Raw genomic sequence first — 15,938 nt, forward strand, 5'->3', positions numbered from 1 at the left:
GGGAAAAAATTGTTTTTGCTAAAATATGGAAAACCTTTTTTCCACTATATGGACAGCACTTTTTATGAGAATTATATTTGTACATTTAAGTTCCTAATTTAAATCCAAAAAATAAAAAAAATAAGCTATGTGACTGCTCTTTCCAACTATGAAATAACTATAAGTACCGTATTTTGCACACATGATACAGTTATTACTTGAGGCAACAGATAATGTTAGTTTTTTTGTTTATGTGATACAAACTATCACATCCAACCAAACCTGTTCTTCTAGTACATAATGAAATTCGGCTGTGTGAAGCAATCATTCTCAATGGCATCTCAAGATCTGCGTTCCACACAAATCAAATTATTCAGATGGATTCTCCCTATATTTCTCTGGAGCCAGTAGACCACTATTGGCTTTACATAGTGTACATACTCATGAACTGTGTATGGCTGCCTGTGGTACTTTGTCCTGCATTGTCAGTGGGCCTCAAAATAGTGATTAGCAGATATAGATATATCACTGTGGAAGACCAGACTGTGTGTACATATGGTACTGGCGTCAAATACTGGATAGATCACAAGTGTATCATAATGCATCCAGGATACATTCAGTGTATATTCCTAGTATATATTTTAATAACATTATGGTCATAGGGATATACTGCGCACTATTTTTAGGATCATCCACGCTACATTTACCTACTGAACACAGAGCAAGCCTTCCATAGGCAACTGAATAGCCACCTAAGAGCAAGTGCTCCCAAAATTCTGCAAGTCATTTGCAGGACAGAACCTCTTTGAAACACAAATGCCCTATTCCATATTTTCTTATTATTCCTCTTTTTGGTTTATTGAATGCAGAATTTGTCCTGAAAATGAGGACATCTGGAGGAGTATTATACCATCATGTCATCCCTGTACCACAACCATCACTTCCCATTTAGAGATGTCAATGACCGCTATCCAAAACTGACTTTTCTCCACTTCAATACACTCTACACTACTCACGATGTGACAGCTATGTTAAAATACTGACATGGTCAACAAAGCAGAGACTATTTGGGGCATATTCAATTCTTGGCGGAAACGCCAAGAATCTCGCGGTATGCACACGATTACCGTTATTACGGTAAACGGTAATCGTGTGTGGAAAAACCGTCAATACGGTAATTTACTCGCTGGATTTCAGCTCGCAGCTCCCTGAGCCGCGAGCTGAAATTGAGTTAACTATTACCGTATTTACGGTAATAGTTTTTCCACGGTGTGGAAAATAAACATTTGAATATGCCCCTAAGAGGTTTATATTAAATCTGTTTTATTTTGCATTTTCTGCAATTTAGCAATTAGAACAAAAGAAACTGGAAAACTGTAGGGAACTATCCTGAGGAAAGGGGTGCTGAAAATCCCCTGCAAAGCTGCCTTGGCCTTTTTGTACTTTCAATCTGTGACTGTATTGCATTTCTCAACTGAATTATTTTTTTCAGAATGTACATTTGCATACACATATACATTTAACCCCAGCATGCTATATTCTGCAGCCTTCAGAGAGAACAGTGCCAGAGTGCACTTTAAAAGGTACATTCCTTGCTTTGCAGAAGGCCATAAAGTCATTTGCACTCTGAAGTTTGCACTAACTCAAAGCTGGAGAAAATCAGGCTTTGCCCAAATACTTACACACTTTGTGGTGTCCATTTGCACATTTCTTTACTACTTTACCCATGGTAAAAAAGAAAAAAAGCGTCAAACAATCAAAAACAGCACAATGCAATAGAATCAGTGCTGATGATTAATCCAAGCAATAAATGAGGCAAACCTGACCATTATTTAAGGAGACAAACTGAAAAGTTTCAACTAATGAAATGAATGGATCTAAAGTAGTTGGATATTAGACGGCAATATCACATTTACACTTTGCATAAGCCACATCTTCAAATTTCTCCACCTACCCACAAACCAAGATGGGCTTCTATTTTGCAGAGGCATTATCCAAAGACCGGAAGGCATTGAATACCTTTAGGTGTGCGGAGCTGTCCAGATAGGTACAGTAGTGCAAAAGTGATTTGTGGTATACATACTGTGCATGTTACAAATCACTTACTGCGTGTGAATAAGCCTGCATATCACCAATTTACCAATGAACATCATTTGATATTCCATTAGTATTCGATATTTGGATTGTTAATTTAGGTGAACCGGTGCATGTAACATTCCTGGATTTCATACATCTTCAGCAGTGATATGGTTGATGTTGAGAAGTCACATTATATAGAAATAACACAATGGATTTACAGCTTTTGAATAACAGATTACCTATCAATGCTGGAAGGTGATGTTCTCAATAATGCCTCACAACATATCACCAGTTGGAATATGGTTGTAATTTAAGGACACTGTGTAATATACATCCATATATATGCAACAACCTCGATGATTTGAAATAATGACCTCATCTTATTTTTGCTCTCTATTTTCTCCCTTTGGTGTCTTAATTTGAAACTGGGTCCTTTATACCCTTACACCTGTTACCCTCTATCCCATCTGCTCCCACCCCTCCCTTTGTTGCACTTTTACATTTTCTAAGTCGAACACATTTTTTTTTTTTTTTTTTTTTTTTACTAAATTCGGTATATTTGTTTTGCTGAACCTGTGACCGCTGAATTTAGTTAACCACGCCGCATGAAGGAGAGACCCAGATCATAGGCTCTATAAAGGGCACAGAAATCACTTCTTTTCTGACCTGGAACAGAGTCACCTGTGTCTACACTATGTGGTAACTACCATATGGAAACTACAGTTCTGAAGGTGTTAGTCATCCTTCTTAAATAAAGTCATGCAAAAATGGTCAACAAAACTCTGTAAATATATTTTCTCCTTGAAAATAGTCTCCGTAAAGCAGGAGCATATATGTTTTTCATTAATTTTTTAAATTCTGTTCCATACATATTTAAGTAATTTACCATTTTAGAATATTTTACCATTTTCGTTCTCTGGACCCAGTCTTGAGAGAAGTTTGTTATCCCAGAAACTGTACTATAAATTACATTATGTTAATGGTTAATGAGTAATGATGCACGTATGAGGACAGAGATTATTAATTCACAAAATGCCTTTGTCACAATTATTTTGTCTCCACTCGTGGATAAAGCATATCTGTCATTTGGATTTGCAGCGACATTTTGTAAATGTACTTGATTTATAAGAACAACAATATCTTCAGTTGTACATTTAAAGTAACTCTGGAAAACTGGCAGATGCTGCAGTTAGCAGCTGTAACTATTCTGATAGAGGAACCACTTCTCTTCTTTCTTTCTTTAAATGTTGTGGGCTAAACGGTTTGGCAGATGCCTGCAACTCCTGTCTCCAAAAATTACAGTACACTTCTGCACAGACTAGCAAACCAACATCCTGCTCATTGCTCAAAAATGGTTGGCAGATGTTAAGCCACATAAAGGTCCTTGTAGAACAGGATGAAGAAATCAGACCTGTGGTTTCCTTTTGGGTAGTGTGTTTGAGTTTTCTCCTACCGACAGCAATCTAATACCTTATATAAAATAAGCCAAGGACAAAAAGAGAGGACAATTTGCTCAATCTATTTGAAACTAGCAAAAAAGTTAAGGGTATAATATATATTAAGATTATGTATGCAATAAAATATAACCTCTTAGGTATTTGCTGCCCATACCTATATTTTGGTTACACCAATCTTAGCTGGACTCGCGAAAGGCAGCTTAGGACTATGTTATTTCTAAAAGGAATACTGTCTTTTAATCGATGAACTGCTCATTTTTACACTTAAAGAAATTTAACAGCCTTTATTGACTTCAACATTCTTAGATTGGCTTAAAACTCAAACAAAACGATACAATGAGCTCTGGAACGAATTGTTCATTGTTGCAGCGTACACACTAATGTAATATCAGGCCGACTGATCGTTTAATTGAACCAATAATCGGCTGAATACACTGCAGTGAGTACCAAGCCTTACTTTTGACGCCTAGGCTTTAAAGCCAGATGTCCCTCCTTTACAAATATTCTACACATTTTGACATACTGCCTTTCTGACATGTTAAATGCTCCTGGAGCATCCTTTTGCATCAGACTGAAATTACAAATAGACACACCGATTAGCTTATTTTCAGCACTTTACATATTTTACATTGGGCACTTTACACCTGCATCTCTAATATTTCAGCCTGACTTTGAGGTACTACAGCTTATCTAATCTGGTGAATTTAACACAAAAGAGTTCTACTCTGTCAAAATTCTCCTGGCCTTCAATACGTCATTATGTTAAGCAACAACAAGCTGGACATTCCCTTAAACCTTAACTCTTGCCATTAAGACATTTTCACCCCTGTGCTGAGACTAATTTGGCACTTTTGGGTTCATCACATTTTGACTTCAATATCAGTATTCTTCTGTGTATTACTCACACAAGTCATACGCTGCTTTTGTAAGAATTGTTTTTTCAGACAATAGCATTGGTTTGCTTAAAACCCAAGATTAGAATGCAAGTAACTTTATGTAAAGTAGACAAATAGTTGAAAGGCACACATTTTAAAAAATGATTACTAATTATATATATATATATATATATATATATATATATATATATATATATATATATATATATATATATATATATATATATATATATATATATATATACATATACATACATACACACACACATATACACATATACACATATACACATATACAAGTAAAAAAAAGATGGAGGAGGAGGCGCACAATAGTGTAGTACAATAATGCAAATGGAGTCATACACGAATCCACAGTGGGACTTGAGCACCAGTGATGAGAAAACCAGAGACCAAAAAATATATATATCACCCAGGTGTAAGTGATAGGGGTGTATACGTATCAAACATGGAAATTCCACGGCATAGGACCAGTGTATTATCAATAACAAGTCCCTTAGCATGAATTAAGGGTCACCAAATCCACATGTATATGGATGTATGCGTACCAGAAATAAAAACTTTTCCGCTTATCTGGAATGATGTTCCATAGACAGCACGATCAGGTCACATTCTCTTTAGGCAAAGAGGTCAGAGCTGTGTCTTGTTCGAGTGCAATCAATGTAGATAGATGTCAGCTGTGGCTCCCATTCTTGGGGTATACATGAGAAGCAGAAAGATGATACACAATGATTTAAAAGCTGCTTCCTCTCAGCAAACAGACAGGGTGGGTCTAGACTATCAGACCCACCCTGTCTGTTTGCTGAGAGGAAGCAGCTTTTAAATCATTGTGTATCATCTTTCTGCTTCTCATGTATACCCCAAGAATGGGAGCCACAGCTGACATCTATCTACATTGATTGCACTCGAACAAGACACAGCTCTGACCTCTTTGCCTAAAGAGAATGTGACCTGATCGTGCTGTCTATGGAACATCATTCCAGATAAGCGGAAAAGTTTTTATTTCTGGTACGCATACATCCATATACATGTGGATTTGGTGACCCTTAATTCATGCTAAGGGACTTGTTATTGATAATACACTGGTCCTATGCCGTGGAATTTCCATGTTTGATACGTATACACCCCTATCACTTACACCTGGGTGATATATATATTTTTTGGTCTCTGGTTTTCTCATCACTGGTGCTCAAGTCCCACTGTGGATTCGTGTATGACTCCATTTGCATTATTGTACTACACTATTGTGCGCCTCCTCCTCCTCCATCTTTTTTCTACAGATTTTTCCATGCAACACCGCCTGGCGAAAGGAGGATTGGCAGCCACCTGTACATGGGGAGTGTACTTCTAAGAAGAACATAGACTTTATGTTGCAATTAATTTGTGTACGGATATATGCCTTAAGCGCCATTCTATATCTTTTATTGTGATATATATATAGTAATCAGACAAAAAGAAGGGATCATACCTTCCTGAACAGCTGCAGGTCTCTCAACAAGAATATATGTACGGGTTGACTTTGTATTTGAACCTCTGGTACCCCTAAATTACTATCCCCTCAAATATGAGATGAATGCATTGCAAAGGTCACAGAAGCACAAAAACATAAGATAGAATTTAGGAAGAACTACTGCATTACAATCAATTACCTTTACACCCAAAAACTGGGTTGCACAATAGTTTCCTGTGGTTAAAGCATTGAAGGAAGACTCTTCACATGTTCCATTTATTTACTAAAGTTGGGTAAACAGTTGAAAATCCAAGAAAAAATTGCTTCTCCCAACACAAACATTGGCATATTTCACAAATGGGGGTTAGAAGTTTGATTTCTAAAAGAGCTGTCCCTCCACGGAATTTGCATACATATTGTGGGATTATTTGTTTGATGATCACGATTAATCATAACACAAGAAATAAAAAGGATTTCTTTCAAATAAGCTTGCCCTTTTATTTATTTATAAACACCATGGAGGATCAAGATTGTGGGTCTAAAGGAGTTTCTCTTTAATATGTGGATGGTCCGGTCTATTTTGTTGAACATTATTTACCACCAAAAACGATAAACAGGAAATATTTAGAAACTAGCATCTTTGTTTGAAAGAGAAATTTCCCTTCTCAAATGAAGGGGACCCCCAAACTTTTCTGGGTCATGGATAGGGAGCTATAGGCTCTGAAAGAGCTGCCACCTATTCCTTGCATTTTCAGTGCTCATATCCTAAGTGCAAGTTATGATCACACTACAAAAAAAACAACCGTTAACTGTGGGTAGAGATTGGTTGGTTTTCATTCCCTTAGTTGTGAGATGGATGGGACTCTCTCTTCATAGACTGGGGCTGCATGTAAGCATCCAAATGCTCTTACCAACAAAATGGTCAACGGATAAAATACACTCTAAGCAAAGTTTCATGTAAAAATGCAAAAATTAAATCAAATGCAGTTATGTACAAAGCAAACACTACACAACGAATAAATTCCTTATTTGCCGACAATTTCGTGGAATTTGTAAAAAATATGGAAATATTCACACAGTGAAAACAGATTTTCAGGTTATATATGGAATCAAAAAATACAATCCAGCAACGCATCTTTCCCACTTTGACCATCAATTACCATGTGATTATATAGCAAAACACACAGCTAAGAAGACATATATTGCCTGTTCTATTAATCTGCCCATACAGACTGCAGCCAAAGCTCTAAAGCAGCATTATCGACTGGCAAAATCGCAATTTGTAGTGTGTGTGCGTGTGTGAGTGGCGTGATAGCACACACACACACACACAAACACATACATAGCCACAATAGACAGATACAGAGCTGTCTTGACGGATGAGCACACTGGGCAGTTGCCCAGGGACCCCAGGAGCATAGGGGTCCCTTAGGCTTGCCAACTTTTCAATATATTATGCTGGGAGATTTATTAAGAACCTTCAAACCCTCTTTATAAAAATGTTTAAGTGAACTAATCACTTCAGTATCAGCTGTTATCTGTACATGCAATCTTGCTGTTGCAAATACATATCTTGAAAAAAACAATGTACACATTAATTGTACATAAACAAGAAAAAATAAAAAAAAATTTGAAGCAAGCTGTACAGCTATAATAAAGTTCTTCTAATATTTTTAACAGTGCATGTCATTGCCTCCCCCTGCTACCTACTAAATGTAAATAATGACAGAAATGGAATAGAGCGCAATGAAGTTTGTAGGCTATGACACGTTTTTTTAATGTTTAAATACTGATTTTGTTGGAGGTACCAATAAATATAAGCTTAATCTTATCGATAATTTATAGTTTTATTCCTGTGTGGCTCGGTTTTGTAGGTAGGGCACACCGGCTATTTATACAACGCCACTAATTTCACAGCGCTGTACAGAGAACTCACTCACATCAATCCCTGCCCCATTGGAGCTTACAGTCTAAATTCCCTAACAGAGAGAGACAGAGAGAGAGACAAGGGTCAATTTGATAGCAGCCAATTAAATATTGCTATGATTTTGGAGTGTGAGAGGAAACCAGTGCACCCAGAGGAAACTCACAAAAAAAAAACAAGGGAAGAACATACAAACTCTACGCAGATAAGGCCATGGTTGGTAAATGAACTCACAACCCCAGTGCTGTGAGACAGAAGTGCTAACCACTAAGCCACTGTGCTGACCCTATAATGCTGTTAAGACAGCCCTACATAGATATGGCCGAATGGTGCGCAGGTCAAATTGCTAGATTTGTATGTGTTTGAGAAGGAAACAAAGGAATTCTGTTAAATTGTCAGTTCTGGGTGCAGACTTACTAGTACCATTATAAAAACCAGGTAAAGCCCTACAACAAGAATATTTTATACATCCATCCCAAAATTAAACATTTACATTACACAAATAATGGTAAAAGGTTTAGAGTCCCTTTCAAAATGTAGTCCTAGCATAAAACTGACCAAGCCCCTCTAGCTGTGCTTTGAGATCTCGGAGTTACTATGCAATTTGTTTACTGTATCGTGCTGTCTCACCTTTGTATTGTAACTTTGTTTGTCCCTGTACGGCGCTACGGATACCTAGTGGCGCCCTATAAATAAAAATTAATAATAAAATAATAATAACAATCAGTTATTGAAGATGATGTGTTGGAAGCAGGAAACATGGGCAAGCATAAGGATCTGAGAGACTTTAATAAAGGTCAAATTCTGATGTCTAGACAACTGGGTCAGGTCTTGTGGGATGTTCCTGGTATGCAGTGGTTAGTACCCACCAATAGTGGTCTAAGAAAAGACAACCAGTCAACGGGTGACAGATTCATGGGTGCCCAAGGCTCATTGATGTGTGTGGAGAGCAAGGCTAATCAGTTTGGTTCAATCCCAAAGAAGAGCTATTGTAGCACAAATTGTTGAAAAAGTTAAATACTGGCTTTGATAAGTGTCAGAATACATAGTGTATCGCAGCTTGCCGGAGACCAGTCAGAGTGCCCATTCCAAAGCTGAAAGCACCTGCAATGGGCATGTGAGCGCCTGAACTGGCCCATGGAGCAGTAGAAGATGATGGCTTGGTTTGATGGATCATGTTTTTTTTTTTAGATCAGGTGGACGGCCAGGTGCGTGTGCATCATTTACCTGGGGAACAGATGGCACCAGGATGCACTATGGGAAGAAGGCAGCCGGAGAGTTATGGTAATGCTCTGGGCAATGTTCTGCTGGCAATCATGTGGATGTTATTTTGACAAGTACCAAATACCTAAACATTGTTGCAGACCAATTACACCCTTCATGGCAACAATATTTCCTGATGGCAGTGGTCTCTTTCAGCAGGATAATGTACCTTGCCACACTGCAAAGATTGTTCAGGAATGGTTTGAGGAACATGAGAGTTCAAGCTGTTGACTTGGCCTCAAAGTTCCCCCAGATATCAATCCAATCGAGCATCTGTGGGATGTGATGGAAAAACAAGTCAGAGCCATGGAGGCCCCTTCACAACTTATAGGACTTAAAGGGTTTGCTGCCAAAGTCTTTGTGCCAGCTACCACAGCTAAACATAGAATAATGGAGCCATGCCACAAGTGACCAAAATTATCAATAAAAAAAGGTTTTGGGACTTGGAAACCTTAATAACTTTTAGATAGTAACATTGGACTGCATGTTAAACTACCTTTAAAAATGATATTAACTTCAAATAAGTTATACAGATGCCCTGATAATTTATGATGTTTTAAATGAAGACAACATATTTTCTTTTGTTTTGTCAAGCAGTGATTGCATATACCCAGACTTAGGGCCATAACTCCAGTTCTATTCAAAGTCCTATTGAAACTACTTCCATCTTTCCTGTCCAAACAAACATGCAACAATCATAGCCAAGTACAATTCAAAGCAAGTAGACTGCACTAGGCAAGCTCAGGGAGGACAGAAGGGCAAAGTAATGAGTACACTGCAAATTACAGGCAGCAAACACAGATTACCAGTGTGCATGCCTTCCAGAGTATTTCTAACAATTAGGTTTGCTACAGATTAGAATTGAACAGATAAAAAGGCTCTCACTGTTTTTTGTGTCTTCACCATGGCTCTCACAGTAGCACAGGCAGGGAAAATTGCAGTGATATTCTATTACCAGATCTGCAGCGATGCATATTGATAGTTACAGTGTTAATAAATAGACCCCTTAATGCTATGCAGGAAAGATCAGCTTCTTCCTTTTACCTGAATGATGAGGTAGCATAGATCTGAATAAATGGTTTGCAATATCCTATGTAAAATAAATGCTCTGGTTAAAATCCCCCCCAATTACTTAATTATCACTCTGAACATTGAGGGTTTTGTTTGTTTGTTTTTTTTAATGGAGAAAAACAAACAAAAAAAACCCCAGAAAAACCCCAATAAACTTTTTTTTTGTCTCAGTTGTGCCAAGCACATGGCTAAGTAAATGCTAGATAGTTATACATAATCACCCAGTGCAAGCTATGAACAAATATGGGGGTTATCTCAACTACCTCTGGTCTTGCTGTCATAACCCACCCCCATGATGACACACAATCCTTGGCACATTCCCAAGCTATTGTATTGTGACAGGATTACTACAGCTTCACTGGACCCCATAGGAACAGGTAACGCCATCCTCAGATAAATTACCAACATTGCAGCCCCCATAGAGTTTTATAAATGTTAATAAAGCAATGTGTTCTACTAATAATTAAAAGTTATCATAGGATTTGTATGCATCCAGGCAATGTGACCTAATACTGTTACAATCCCAAAAAATGCAGATAAAAACAAAGATAATCAGAGGGAAAAAAAAGAAACAATATTGAAACTCAAAAGCACCAATGGGACTTTATGGGGCTGTCTGTACTACCCTGTGTTCTAGCATTCTGCAGGGATATGTGGTCTTTGAGCCATGAAAATTATGTAAAATTTCTCACATATTAGATTAAGTTGTTTTTTAGGACTTGTTCAGCATTCCAGTATACGTCTTCATAGAGCTTCAAGGAACAGAAATATAAATTAATTATTGCCTTGGCTACACAGTAATTAAATAGTGTTACAATGCTGCCCTGGGGAGACTAAAAATGCCACCCAAAGCAGTACTATTAAGTCTGCTTAATATACAGTGATAGCTTCTCTATATCTTATAAACCAGTCACTTACAGCTTGTATACAAAGAGCCTATGCCCTACATTCCAAGATGTTTAGATCAGCGCGGGCCAGGTGCTGAGGTAACCAACTAATGCGTTTTACTTCCCTTGTCTCACACAGGACTCACTAGGTTTCCAGGGTCAGGTAGTGCAAGCATGTTACTGGTACACAAGGCTACAGCTACGCACACGTATCAGTGGAATTAAAATATAAAAAGAACCACATATGTGTATATTTTAAAGAGATTAATGCCTGAATATACACCAATGTAGAACATGTTTACTAAACATTCTCACAACGCAATATATTAAAACTTTTGCTTACACTATAATGTTTATAAATCAGCCAGCTGACCATATACAAAGGGAACTTGGCAAATACTGCTTCAAATAAAATGAGGATCTAGGTCTATAAAATGTAGCACAGTAGTAGGTTGTGTATACTAACTTCTTTAACATTTGCTAGAGTAAAGTAAAAATAATATTATTTTAGGGGACATAAAATATTCTATGTGTACCATAGTCAATTAAATAACTTTCAATTATGGACATAATTCACCTTTTTCTGTCTGACCCTTCCTTTCATTCATAAAATTAATTCAACCCACAACATATACTCCATATTATAGTCTGTGACTTTTAATGTTTGCAGGCATACCAAATATAGGTGTAATAAATAAATAATTTTATTTAGGTTGTATGTTTGAGTTTCCACTTTTTTTTGTTACATATTTACCTTTAATATATTTCTAATTTTACCACTTTTTTTTTTAAAAAAAAACCTTTGCCTGGAAATGCATATGATAATAAGCAGCCCCATGGGATGATGTCAGAGCACATAAACATATTTTGTCACACTAAGGGGCAGGAGCAATTAGATGCGAAGAGTCTATAGAATGTCTGCGAAACACTTTGTGGTGGAGATTTGACAGAAATCTCCACTCATTTTTCCTCGCACCCCATAGAGGTGTGAGGGGAAATGAGCAGAGATTCCTACTGTAATTGCCAGCAATGTACACAAAGCAATTTCCATGTGCCACCTCGCCAGCAACTGAATCTCCCCCTGTGCTGAAAGAACACTTTCTGTCTTTTACTAGGCCCAGATCATGTTTTACATGCTGGAAGTATTGTTGATCATGTCAGCAGTGTTTGCTGCACATTGTGACAGTGATTTCATAGCCATTGGTTTCCCCATGTGATTAATTAGTGATCAGGTGACTGCTGAATGGCAACAAACATCACAGCTGTACAAAACACCCAGTGTGGATGCTAGAATTTAAAATTTAGGTATGAGTTAGGCACTTTTGTGAGCAAGTTGAGAATGTAGCCATACAAAATGTTGAAAAAATGTGCTCATAACATATAAGAAAAATACAATATTAAAACATACAAATAATATATACACACACACACACACTCTGTGGTCACTTTCTTAGGTACACCTTTCTAGTACTGCCTAGGACTCTCCTTTGAAACCAGATCAGCTTGTATTGTTTGTGGCATGGATTCAACAAGGTGCTGGAAATATTCCTTAGATACTCTGATCCATGTTGACAACATAATGTCATGCAGTTGCTGTAGCTTTATCGACTGCATATTCATACTGCAAAACTCCCATTCCACCACATCCCCAAGTTGCTCTTTTGCATGGAGATCCGTTGCCTGTGAAGACCATTGAAGTACACTGAAGTCAAGAACATGTTTGTGGAACCAGCTTTGGATGACGTGTGCTTTGTGACATGTTGCATTGTCCTGCTGGAAGTAGCAATTAGAAGATAGGTAGACTGTGGCCATAAAGGGATGTGGCATTTAAATGATGCTCAATTGGTATTAAGGGGCCTAATGTATGCCAAGAAAACAATCGCCACACCATTACACGACCACCACCTGTCTGCATCATTGACACAAGGCAGGAAGGAGCCATCAATACATGCTGATTATGCCCAACTCTGACCTTATCATCTGCATGTTGCAGCAGAAATCCAGATTAGCAGAGCAGACAATCTTTATCTGTCCAGTTTTGGTCTGTTGCTTATGTAGCCCATCCACTTCAAAGTTCAAGATACTGTGCATTCAAAGATGCTCTTCTGTATTCTACTGTTGTAACACATGGTTATTTAAATTACTGTTGGCTTTCTGTCATCTTGCACCAGTCAGGCCAATCTCCAATGATCTCTCCTATTATCAAGGCATTTTTGTCCACAGAACTAACGCTCACTGAATGTTTTTTTTGTTTTGTATACCATTCTCTGTAAACTGTAGACTGTTGTGCGTAAAATTCCCAGAATATCATCAAGAAACTCAAACCACCCTGTCTAGCACCAACAATCATTCCACAGTCAAAGTCATTTAGATCACATTTCCACCCCATTCAGGTAACCTCTTGACCATGTCTGCATGCTTTTATGCATTGAGTTGCTGCCACGTGATTGGCTGATATTTGCATTAACAAGCAAGTGTACCTAAAGTGGCCACTGAGGGAAATCTATATCAATGGGATACACACACATGCATATACCTTAACAGAGATTTAAAACTAGATACTTATGAAAGACGCAGACTGAATACATGCCCCTTCAAGAATTTGCTATGGAGCCCAGTGATTTCTAGTCACGCATCAGGATAGAATAAAAAAAACAAAAACAATTTATAATGCAAAATATGCAGAAATTAAATGTGTCCTCTTTATCCATAATAAATAGTAAATCTTTTTAAAAGTAATGCAAAAAACTGTTGTTCTGGAAATGTTAACCTGCACTCCTATGAACTCACAAAAGCTAAAGCAAAGCAACAGTTGGAAAGTTTGAACTTACAAACAACTGATATATTGCATAAAGTAAACTAGGGAACATGATGCACACATGCAAGTTAAAATAAATTACCATTTATATCTCAAATTACTTTACATTTCATTTTAAATTTGTTTTATATAGTGTACGCTGAAATGCACAACATGATCAATTAAATAAAAAATATATAAGTTTTTCACTACATATGCAATAACATGGATATCAACATTGGGACCTAAACACTTCATGTTAACATGATGTATTCCAAATTTAAAAATGTATCAAGCAGTTGTAGCTGTCCTACATTTTAAAACATGTTTAAAGAGATATTTTAAAGATAGTAATATAGAACCATTTTAGATATATGTCAGTGACAAAATTAGGCTGGTTATCCATTGGGGTTAGAAAAACACAAGTGATACTGCATGTCAAACACAACCACATGTGACATGTAGTGGTAGCTGGTGTGTGTATTTGCAGTCAAGTGGATTAATCCAGGACATTGGAGTAAATTAACATGCCAGTAAATAAAGAAGCCCATCCCATGTCAGTAAGCATCCCATCCATAAGTACAGGTGGTTATGGAGTCACTGAAAGCATTAAGGTCCAACTTGATACCCATTTACATTCTTTTTATGGCATTAAATTGTGCTAGCAAAAGTTTGAATTTTAACACCACTTTATTTTCTTACAGTGGTGAATTTGTGCTCATCTTGGATTATATACATTTAATTGAGCAATAGTAAATACAATAAATACACCAATGTATACCAACCCATGTGTTAAGAGAAGGTATTAGATATAATTGAAGTGCTTGGCACAGCAATTCTGTAGGAGAATACAAAGCACAAGTCCTCTTTGCTTACAGACTCACCTGTTCTAGAGGCATGTGCAGAAGCTCGCTGACCGGCTGTAGCAAGGAGGATCCCGTGGTTCGGGGAAGCATGTTACCAGGAGTTACCATCATTCCTTCAGCATCCTTATGTGACACACAGATCCCTACAGGAGACCCGGTAAATGTGTGCACAGCCACACACCCAGGAAACCAAACAAATCGTATCTGTGGCAGCGATCAAACAAAAAACCCCACCCACTCCGTGCAATCAACGCGCCCAATCACAAGTACTTATTAGTGTTTTGGGAGGGGTTGTTCACACCCGTTGCCCTCCGACCTGCTGGGAGAGCGGTATCTGGATTCGGGGAGCTGGATAATCTGGTTTGTTGAGTGAGAACGTGTAAATAGACAAAAACAGCAGCGATTACCGTACACCGAGCATTTGTCAGTGACGACTAAACGTATTCTCTGCATTTTTTTTTTATAACACTGTTTACTCCACAAGAAGGACACCATTGTGTATGCTGAAGGGATGCTTCTCTCTCTCTAATGTAATGTGTAACATATGCGTAAACTAATGCACATACTCTTACATTTTATAGGTGTGCTCGGTAAGAAAACTGAAATAAAAGTATGAAATGCCATGGAAAAAGTTACTGTCTGAGGTAAAAGGGCAATTACTAAAATAAAATTACAAAAAGTATTTGAAGAAACAGCATGGACCAAAACATGTTGGGACATCCTAAAAAAAAAATACATTTCCAACCTGCTAAAAGGATTGCCAATTGAGTGTGATGATACACACAAAGTTTAAATTTTTTTTTATTTCAAAATAGAGCATAAACATCTCATGAAAAGACCTCTGTTTCTATCACATTCCCTAAACACACACATTAACGTTGACGTCTTGTCATTCCACATAACGTCACTTGTGTAATGGGGGACAGCATATGCAAAGAATTTAGATATAATAGGGTGGTCTAATTATGAAACACATGCAGCTTTTCATTTACTTTTTTAAATCGCTATGCCCTATAAAAACTTGTTACATAGCATATAAGCTGTCCTTCAACATCAGTTGTTAAGTGAGGTACAACTATAGGGGAGTACATATACAAAGGATTTAATACAGGGGTTTAGGGGAGGTAGTAGAAACAGGTATTTTCATTAAACATGCAGCTGTTTATTAAAATCCTTTGCATATTGTGGCAAAGAGGGTTACTTGCCACACCTTTCCTGCATAGGGAAAGGTAAAATCCCAGATAGTTTGCA

General features: G+C 37.5%; 1 protein-coding gene across 1 annotated transcript in view; it reads right to left on the reverse strand.

Moving 5' to 3' along the window:
• The window catches only part of MBOAT1 (membrane bound glycerophospholipid O-acyltransferase 1), a 63,105-nt gene extending 48,224 nt beyond the window's left edge, over positions 1–14,881 (reverse strand). The window contains exon 1 of the mRNA XM_075213133.1: positions 14,706–14,881. Coding sequence (XP_075069234.1) covers positions 14,706–14,798 — 93 coding nt within the window. The 5' untranslated portion in view covers positions 14,799–14,881. The remainder of the gene's footprint in view (positions 1–14,705) is intronic.
• Positions 14,882–15,938: the final 1,057 nt, after the last annotated feature.

This window comes from Mixophyes fleayi, chromosome 5 (assembly GCF_038048845.1).
Source record: "Mixophyes fleayi isolate aMixFle1 chromosome 5, aMixFle1.hap1, whole genome shotgun sequence".
Lineage (NCBI taxonomy): Eukaryota > Metazoa > Chordata > Amphibia > Anura > Limnodynastidae > Mixophyes > Mixophyes fleayi.